The sequence below is a fragment of the Alosa pseudoharengus genome, unplaced genomic scaffold (genome assembly GCF_046254945.1).
Source record: "Alosa pseudoharengus isolate Yale_2024_CS ecotype anadromous, Long Island Sound unplaced genomic scaffold, YU_APseudo_1.1 YU_APseudo_1.1_scf_15, whole genome shotgun sequence".
NCBI lineage: Eukaryota > Metazoa > Chordata > Actinopteri > Clupeiformes > Clupeidae > Alosa > Alosa pseudoharengus.
The window spans coordinates 9,519,889-9,529,888 of record NW_027468620.1 but is presented as its reverse complement, the minus strand read 5'-3'; the positions used below and the strand labels follow the sequence as shown (position 1 = coordinate 9,529,888).

At 47.5% G+C, this 10,000-nt stretch overlaps 1 protein-coding gene across 1 annotated transcript in view; it reads right to left on the bottom strand.

Annotated features, from left to right (window-relative positions):
- The window catches only part of macrod2 (mono-ADP ribosylhydrolase 2), a 495,356-nt gene that overhangs the window by 345,186 nt on the left and 140,170 nt on the right, over window positions 1-10,000 (bottom strand). The window contains exon 4 of the mRNA XM_076286458.1: window positions 7,415-7,444. Within this exon, the coding sequence (XP_076142573.1) occupies window positions 7,415-7,444 (30 nt within the window). The remainder of the gene's footprint in view (window positions 1-7,414; window positions 7,445-10,000) is intronic.

Genomic DNA, 10,000 nt, shown 5'->3' with positions numbered 1-10,000 from the left:
AGAGAGAGAGAGAGAGAGAGAGAGAGTGTGAGTGTGTGTGTGTGTGTGAGTGTGTGAGAGAGAGAGAGAGAGAGAGAGAGTGTGTGTGTGTGTGTGTGTGTGTGAGTGTGTGAGAGAGAGAGAGAGAGAGAGAGAGAGAGAGAGAGAGAGAGAGAGAGAGCGAGTGTGTGTGTGTGTGTGTGTGTGTGTTTGGAGGGACAGCGACACCAGCCTCACACATTCTCTCTCCATCATAGCATGCCACCAAACCTAAATATAGAGCACTGAAGTGGCCCCAAACTAATGGTGTGATCATTTCACATCAATTAGTCCATCCATCACTCCTGATTGGGGGGCAGAGATTGGCCAGCCGTATTCCTGGCTGCCTACCGGCTGCACCAGACCTGGCTGCACAGACCTAGAGGAAGCCACGACCACAAGAATGCACCGTCTGTCCTTGTGAGCATACGTAAGCACCTATATGTGTGAGTGCACACATCCACGTGTGTATGTGTGTGTGTGATAGAGAGAGTGAGAGAGTGAGAGAGAGAGAGAGAGAGAGAGAGAGAGAGAGAGTGTGAAGACGTGTGTGTGAGGCTTATGCCATTAGCTCAAGGGGGAAATGACCTTACTGAGGTCAGTGAAACGACCGCCACACGCACGCTGCAGACGTCTTGGCGATGATTAGTTATTAATGTGGGTGGCAGGAGTTGAGCATGGCGGTGTTTTTGCACCATTTCGTGCCCTAATTGATGGATAGACGTGACTGCGGATGAAGTGGCAGGTGCGACAGCCACACGGTCGTCCTTGCAAACACACACCTGGAGCTGCTACACAAATAGAAAGCCGTTCTTTCTCCTACTTGGGAAACGAGCACACCCCACACACACACACACACACACCCCATGCAACAAGGAGAGCAAAGGAAGTGCGGCGGTGATGAAATAGGCAATCGGCTCAGTGAGCCCTTCCATTGAACCATCTCGCCACAGTCTCCAAAATAGCCATTTTTAATCACGGCATTAAATGCAAACAAATGAAGTGAGGATGAGACAAGTAGAGAGGGTTGAAGAACGGCTTCGTTCGTTTGTGAAGAACAAGGCATCGAGATGAAAGCAACGCAGCTCCCAACCCCCCCCCCCCCCCCACTCCGCACAAGAGAAGGCGGTTGCCATGGGAATAACAGCCGCCCAAGATCAAACAGCTGGAGAGAGAGAGTAGTGCTGTTTATAAATGTGTGGGCTCTCCAAACCTGCCAGCCAGAAACCCAAGGCCAACCAAGGAGACAGAGGGGGGTCAAAAAAAACATCTGAAACAACAGTGTAGTGTTGTGGGTAGCCACTTATTATCGTGCCCACAAAGCACCGACAGCTGTAAGCATTTTAAAAGCTGGGGGCAGATCGCTCAGGCTGTGGTGCTCCAAACAAATCGATAGGCAGACAAAAGAGGCAAGAAGCCTGCAAAGGTAACCGGCCACTTCCTGGACAAATTTTGCGTGCAAGAGGGTACAAGGAAGCCGCATGCAAAACCGAGAGAGCCACATTTGTTTCAGGCAATTTCACAAAAACAAAGAAGATAATCTTCAGATGTTAATGCACCATGCTGCTTATAATCCCAGGTATCAATGGGCTGGTTCAAGGTGTGAAAAAGCAATTTCAAAAGCTATTGCTTGGATACAATGCTTCTGTGCCCTCCGTCGCCACACATTTTCAACAGCGAGAGAGAAAAATAAACGATTCTTCCTGCAGGCAAGAGAGAGGAGTGTGTGTGTGTGTGTGTGTGTGTGTGTGTGTGGGAAATGCACGCAGTCTAATTTCTTTTTTGTACCAATGCGCACATGACACAAGCCGTACGCTTCACCCTGCGTGAAAAATGACACACAGCCAGTCAACTGGCAGGCAGAAAAATAAGATCACGCAAAAAGCCTGAAAAAAAGAAAGGAAGAAAGAAAGAAAAAAAGAAAGACAGATAAGATTCATTCGTTCTTTATTCCCAACCTCCAAATCACGCTTATCCCCATGAGTCCATGCTGCCACTTCTGTAATACGGTGGTGCATCAAGGCCAGCCGTGTGGTGGCAAAGCACAGACAGGCTTTCCTCACCATAACATGGACACTTGAGGGGAGATACTTCTGAGTCTCTGGTGGCAAAGCACTGGCAGGCTTTCCTGACCATAAGGTCTGGCCTACACCGGGTCAGCAAGTGAAGCGCTCAGTTTGTGGTGCGTAAAAATAGTTTTAGAAAACCGATCGAATTTTTTCGAGCGTACGCGCCACTATCACGTCTAGTGTAGCCAGATGGATTACAGTGGATGCTGATTGTCACAGCAGACGCATCAGTTATGTGCCCCGGTGTAGCGTTCCTGTAACATGGACACAACATGGTCTGCATCCTCCTGAGCTTTTGGAAGGGGGGGCTGAGGGTGATGGGTGCCGGGCGATTTGTTTGGGTGGTCCAGTGCAAGCCAGCCGCTAAACGGCGCAACGCTTCTGGTGAGAATGTTAATAAGCCTATTTCCTCCTCCTTTGCATGGAGACATCAAAGAGGCCCAAATGCAGCCTCTCCCTGGCTCGGCCTCCGCATCATTATACCATTATGCCTCAGTGCCAAGAGAGAGAGTGTATTTTTGTGTGTGTGTGTGTGTATGGGGGGGGGGATTCTGTGTGTGTGTGTTTGTGTGTGTATCAGAGAGAGAAGGAGAGAGAAAGTGATTGTGTGTGTGTGTGTGTGTGTGTGTGTGTGTGTGTGTGTGTGTGTGTGTGTGTGTGTGTTAAAATAGCAGTCACATACCTTGAAAATGAACTTCATTAGTTTAACAGTTGAACTGAAAACCGAATTGTCTAGTCTCCTTTATTTCATGCGACTGCTTTAACAATAATGTTTTGTCTTGTACGCAAATTAAATGTGAAGCCTCTGCACGGCCGCCACGGCGCCATCAACTTGTCTGGCATATGCACTACAGCACTTTTAGCCGTTTTCACCTCTGTGTGCTTTTTCTTTACCGGTATCGTTAAAGGTGTGAACGCGGTAAGAAAAGATACACCCGTTGGTTTGGTGTAGACGTGGTCTCAGCTGGGTGGTTCACCCCACGTCTCCTAATCTCCCAGTGAGCAGTGAGGGATGGACTTTAACCTCCCGCTAGCAATGATGAAGTTTTCTGTTTATTTGTGTTTGTGTGTGTGTGTGTGTGTGTGTGTGTGTGTGTGTGTGTGTGTGTGTGTGTGTGTGTGTGTGTGTGTGTGTGTGTGTGTGTGTGTGAGAGAGAGTTATTAACATAACTATCCAATATGAAAACCCTCTTCTCTAATGTCAGATGTGATGTTCTCCAGTGCTTGCTCCATTCCAAGATGTGTGTGAGTGTGTGTATGTGTGTGCGTATGCGCGTGCGCGTGTGTGTAAGTGTTTCTGTGTGCGTGCGTGTGTGTGTGTGTGTGTTTCTGTGTGCGTGTGTGTGTGTGCGTGTGTGTGTATGTGTGTGAGAGAGAGACAGAACTTGCTAGAGTGCCCTGCATCCGTGTTTTTATTGTCTGGAGGGCCTTCATGTCTCCTGGCCACAACAGGAAATAAGTGTGACGCAGTCCATTAGCGTGCAGGACCGAGGGGTGGACGGGAGGAGGCCCCACTTCATAATCAGACGGATCAAAACAAACACTCACACCGCCAGGATCTGCAATTGACCGCATGACCGGAGGCTCCAGCCCAGCCTCTAGAGCCTTTGCTGGGGCAATATCATAGTTGCACACTCACATGCTTACACACACACACACACACACACACACACACACACACACACACACACACACACACTTACTAAGGCCTAACTGGCCTTTCAGTCTCCAACATGCCAAATGGAGTGAGAAACCAAGTATTAAAAGCTTCCCCTGAGAAAAACCAAGAGTGTCTCACCAAGCATAGCAACACACACACACACACACACACACACACACAAAAACAACAAGCAAACGCAAACACACACACACACACACACACACACACACACAAAGAGAAACAGGAGGATGGGGTGGGGTGAGTAAACAATGGTACAAGGGATACAGAACTGTGAGCATGAGATGTAGGTAGCTTGAGCTCAAGTGGAGATAAGGGGCACCAACAAAACACCAGACACCCTCTACCCACACTACACACACACACACACACACACACACACACACACACACACACACACCAATCCACAGAGATGGAGCTGTCACAGCTGGAGGTCCTCAGTGCCCAACAGATATAGACGAGAGGAGAAGAGGAACGAGGAGTGGAGGAGAGAAGAGAAGGAGAGAGGAGGAGGATAGGAAAAAGGAGGAGGAGTGGAGGAGAGAGGAGAAAGGGGAAGAATGAGCAGGTTTCTGTATCAGCCACCCAGCACTGATAGGGGAAGGCCCGGATAAAGCCACCTACGGCACACAAAAGATAAAAGAAGGCACAACCAGGCGCTTTGTTGTTTTTTTCCCTCCACTTAAAAAGGGGGGAGAGAGAAGAGAAAGGCCAGCTGGATTAAGAAGAGAGGCTTTGGAGATGATGATCAAATAAATAAAGACAGAAATGATTGCCTGCCACCCAGAGCGCTCTCAATCACATCTAGCACCCCCTCCCTTACACACACACACACACACGCACACACACACGCACACGCACACGCACACGCGCACGCACGCACGCACGCACAACATCGGCCCTTAGATGGAGCTCCACTGGTTTGCCAGAGAACATGGTGCCAAACCAAAATCTCGGAGCAGACATTCCGGTGCATTCCAGCGGTGTGGGGTTCCGGGCAGCGTGACGGGAATTGTAACACGTGGGCTGATTCAGAAACGTTGCCACGCTGGATCAGAAAACTCAACCCATCATATCATGGTTGCAGGGTTAATTGGCTTTCGAGAATTACCATCAGGGAAAAGCAATTAGCGAAGACAATGCTCTTGATGTGGGCTTTGATTAGAGTCTCATCGGTGGAAACGCGCTACAATGAAGTGCTTTCATCTGGGATCTCACTGTGTCTGCAACCATAGGAGTCGAAAATAATCTGACACGTCTCAAATTGTTTTTACAGTGTTTTCTCACAAGAAAAAGCAAGAAGAAACAAGAAGAGCTTGCAGGGCTGCTTTTGCATTTCCTATTGCACGAAAAAAGAGAGCCCTATTTGGATGGTGGATTTTTGTAACTGTTAAACCTTCAGAGTCTCTCTCTCTTTCTCTCTCTCACCTCTCTCTCTCTCTCTCTCTCTCTCTCTCCAAAATCATTGAGGAAAACTGAAAGCCCAATCTAGTGGAATGTGCCAGGGCGCCAAAAAGAAAACAATTACGTGGTCGTAATGAGAAAGAAATTACCTCTGCTACCTCTCGCGTTGTGACCAATCAATGAACTGCGAGCATGATGACTTGCGGGGGATAACGATCTGGGGGCCGGCGTCGTCAATGACACCAGGGCATATCAGTGACTCATCAAGGGGGGGGCACAGATATGAGGCCGTATTTCAGGGACAGTTATGGCCTGCAGTAACGTGCATGTGAATGACTTGTGCAGTAGATCATGTGAGGATGTGTGTGTGCGTTTGGGCGGGCATGTGTGTGCTCAATCTGGCTGAGTGTGTAGTAGTGAATATGAGTGTGTGTGTGGGTGTGGGTGTGTGTGCGTGTGAGACCTCTGAACTCAATCAGGCGACCACATATTTCTGCTAAGACACAACTGCTCGGGAGGCTCAGGCTGGTTGCTGATAAAGATCATGTCTGAAGACCTCATTGCTACAATGACCAAAAGGGCCTGGAGCCCTGACCGGAGTTCAAATGAGAGAACAGGCAAAACCACTTGGCGTGGCGTGATTTGATACAGGCAGAGTATCAGAACTACTAATTGCCTTCTCACACTGTGGAAAAAAAAAAGAAATATGCACACTGAGCTGGAAGATTGGCGTTCATGATGGGGGGGGGGGATCACTCAGTTCACACACACAGAGAGAGAAAGAGAAGCCCTGGTCACTCCAGAGCACAGATGGATAAACAAAGCATTGGGTGGCTGAGGAGAATAAAAATGACCCAATTTCATTATCTCACGGCGGCGGAGTGTCATCAAATGTGCTGTGCTCCCCATATCCAAAAATCCGCTGAATAATTGGGTTGTTTTTTTTCCCTTCTTTCTTTCTTTTTTATTTCTCTCTCTCTCTCTCTCTCTCTCTCTCTCTCTCTCTCTCTCTCTCTCTCTCTCTCTCTCTCTCTCTCTCTCTCTCTCTCTCTCTCTCTCTCTCTCTCTCTCTCTCTCTCTCTCTCTCTCTCTCTCTCTCTCTCTCTCTCTCTCTCTCTCTCTCTCTCTCTATATATATATATCTGACACACACACACAGACAGACACACACACACAGACAGAAACACACACACAGACAGACAGACAGAAACACACACACACACACACACACACAGACACACATATACAGAGATAGACACACACACACACACACACTCCTCCTTTGCTTCAGCACTGCTCAGTGGAATGATTATATCAATCATGTCAGCGAGTATGCACAAAAAAAAGGAGGAAAAAAAGAAAAGAAAATGCAGAAGGAGATAGAGGCTCTGTCAGGAGGAGAGAGAGAGAGAGAGAGACTCTGTCAGGGAGAGCTCGCAGTCTCCATGGCTCACACAGCCCACACATGGCTGGGCTCCTCCGATCCTCGTCCGGCCGTAACTGATGCAAACACGCTCAGATAGGGGGCCACTAAGTCTCGGCCACAGTTTTCGGACGCGGCCGCAATCTGGTAGGGGGCCGATGTAGAGGCGAGCATTTAGACACATTAGGCGGCGTGACACTAAGACGGCCAGACGCCCAAACATGAAGGCAAGTCTAGTCTAGTCTGAGCATTGGCATGTGCTATGTGTATCCTGGAAGTGTTACAAATACAACTCTCACATACATACATCAAGTAAGAAAAAAAGAAAGAAAGAAAGCAAGAAAGAAAGCAAGAAAGAAAGAAAGACAAAAGAAAGAAAGAAAGAAAGAAAGAAAGAAAAGGAAAGAGATCCTTTATTTGTTTAAAGCACCGTCCAAAATCCATTGACATTCCATTTAAAATAATCAGTCTTTTTCAGCAGCTGAGAGCAAAAACTGATATTGAGATGATGTTTAAATGTCTGGTGGAAACTAGAACAGTGGTAGAGTGCAGGATTTACCAGAGCACAGAGGATGGTATGTAAGGGAGGGGAAAGAAAGGGAAAGGGAGAGGAAGAGAGAAAGAGAGATAGAGAGAGAGAGATAAAACAACTGAATAGGAAACATGAGAAAGTATGAAAGTTGAGGAAACACTCAAAATGTGAGAGACGTCAAGGAAACACTCAAAGGGTGAAAGAGCAAAATGAAAGAAGAAAAAAACAATAACGCCCTCAGAGCTGGAAGGAATTTGCAGAAACAAATAAGAGAGAGATATGACACTTACCTCCTCCACCACCCAGTAGACTGGAGTTTGCTGTGGGAGAGAAGAAGAAACGGATCAGGGAATGATTCAAGGCTGTTTATGAAGCAACCGACACCAAGCGTCAGCAAGGGCACTATTTAAACACATTCCTGCAGAATGTGTTACACAGAAAAGTCAAATAGGCATAACGAACAAATGATATATTTATACTTATTTATGTTTCTCAATTTTTTTGCTCTTGTTGCCACAGCGGCAACAGCTGTGATCAATAAGCATGCCACCATATCATAGCATAGCTATCAGTGCAGCAGAGAAGTTCTCTCTCTCTCTCTCCCTCTCTCTCTCTCTATTTGAACTTGTCAATTCCTGCAGAATGTGTTACACAGAACAGTCAAACAGGCATAACGAACAAATTATATATTTAAACAACTTATTTATGTTTCTTAATTTTTTTGCTCTTGTTGCCACAGCGGCAACAGCTGTGATCAATAAGCATGCCACCATATCACAGCATAGCTATCAGTGCAGCAGAGAAGTTCTCTCTCTCTCTCTCTCTCTGTGCTGGGGGGGGGGCTGTGAGGCGGGTGGGCAGGCGTGCTGTCTAGCGTTAGCTGTCAGCGTTGAGTGTGATGCATTAAGTGTCTGGCTAGCGAGTGGGAGCAGTGACTGAGCAGCCTAAACATCTCTTTGATGGTGTGTTTCAGATCCCTGATGGCACAGCTAAGAGGCCTGGGCTTCGCAGTTTGTCTGAGCATTCAAAACACACTCCACGCTCCATGTACACATACACACACACACACACACACACACACACACTTCACCTCGATGTCATACACTTAAGAACGCCTAGGTAGACCCCCCCCCTCCCCCCGACACACACACATAAGTAGGCATGTACCAACATCCACACACACTCAGTCTCAGACACTCACACACACACACACAAACAGACACACAAACACCAAGATAAAGCCTCTAAAAACAGCTTGACAAAGTGGGTCTGTGTTATTGCGTTCTGTGATATGACAATCAGCCCTCTCCAAACACTCATTAATTATCCTCACTAGTCCCGTCTGGCCCACTGAGTCTTACAGCCTCCAGAGCTGCACTGCGTCTGGCCCTGCGCAGGTTCATCCGAAGGTAACGGGCGAGGTAAGGAGCCCTGCCGAACCGACCGCTCACGGAGAGAGAGAGAGAGCGATATCTCGAAAACACGAGCACAGGCTCGTCCGTTCGCCCCGTTCGTTCAGCGCTTGGCCCGAGTGTTGTCTCTCCGCGAATGCGCGGCAGAGGAAAGATTAGCAGGGATTAAAGAGCCGCCATTAATTTGGGCAATGCGGAAAAAACACCAAACGTACACCGGGGCAGGAGCTCGAGGAGGAGTTCAGATAGAGGGCACAGCAAACCCTCAGCACTATCAAGCTTCCCCGTTTCCTGCCACTCCACAGAAAGCCGCACGCAAAGAAAACGGCTGCAGACACAGACACTGAACCCGCATATATCTCCAAAATGGCTTCAAATGGGATATCACTGATACAGGGGTGGAAAAAAAAAAACAAGTTTCATCATGAGCCAAATCCTTTGTATCAAATACACAGACAGTAGGTTTCACACAAAAGAAAGTGCTGAAGTACGTGTTGGATGGCACCCTGTTTCCACACCTTTCCACCGGGCCATTGTGGAAGAGCCAAACCCCACACGCACGCGCGTCCCTATGCGGGGCTAGGAGGACAAAGAGAGTGACCCCTGTTGATAGAATGCGCGTGTCTGGCCGTGCCTTTGTTGCGCCCGCACTAGAAACAGAGCAAGACAAACAGAACAGTAAACATGATCTGCTGGTGTTTTTAGTGAATCACTGCTGCTTTTTCAGTGATGAGAGAGACACTATGGCTTGTATTTCTTTTGGCCTCGTGGTGTATTCACAATAGTGGTCTCTAGGCTCTGTGCAACAACTCCAATATGCAGCTAGGTGACATTACACTAATCTGACTGTAGATATATAAGGCACATTAAAACCACTGGCGCTATCTACCGTAGGTGTGTGTTTGTGTTGAGTTGAGCTCTTTTAATCTATGCCAGGAACCACAATGGTGGTCAGCGACAGATAATGAGTGATGGTGTTCCTTTAAAAAAAAAAAAAAAAACTACTCAAGATCCAGATTTGGTCAAAACACTGTCCGAGAAGGAAAAACATCCTACCCAGTTGTGTCTGTACTGTAAGTTCCTGTATTGGTCCTCACACTGACAGCATTATTTTCAATCAGCAGGGGTGGTAAAGGTTTCGTTGCTTGATCTGCCATTATCTGGTTGCAATCTCGAAAGCACCTCAAATGAAATTATTAATGGCCAACGTGAGCTCTCTTACACGGAGCCGCATTGCCATCCTGTTATTGAAATATGGAGAGAGCCCAGGCCTAATTATCTCCCATTATGGAAATCGCCTTCATTTATTCAACAGCTAATCGGGGAAGAAGTCACGGGAGCTAATCAATATGCCACCATTCTGATGCGGAGGGAAATGTCAGGGTCCAAATAAGGAAAAACACACACTTCCATGTGCTCTCCATCTCGAGCTCTTTCTGAAATACTCTCGGAAATACTCTTTTT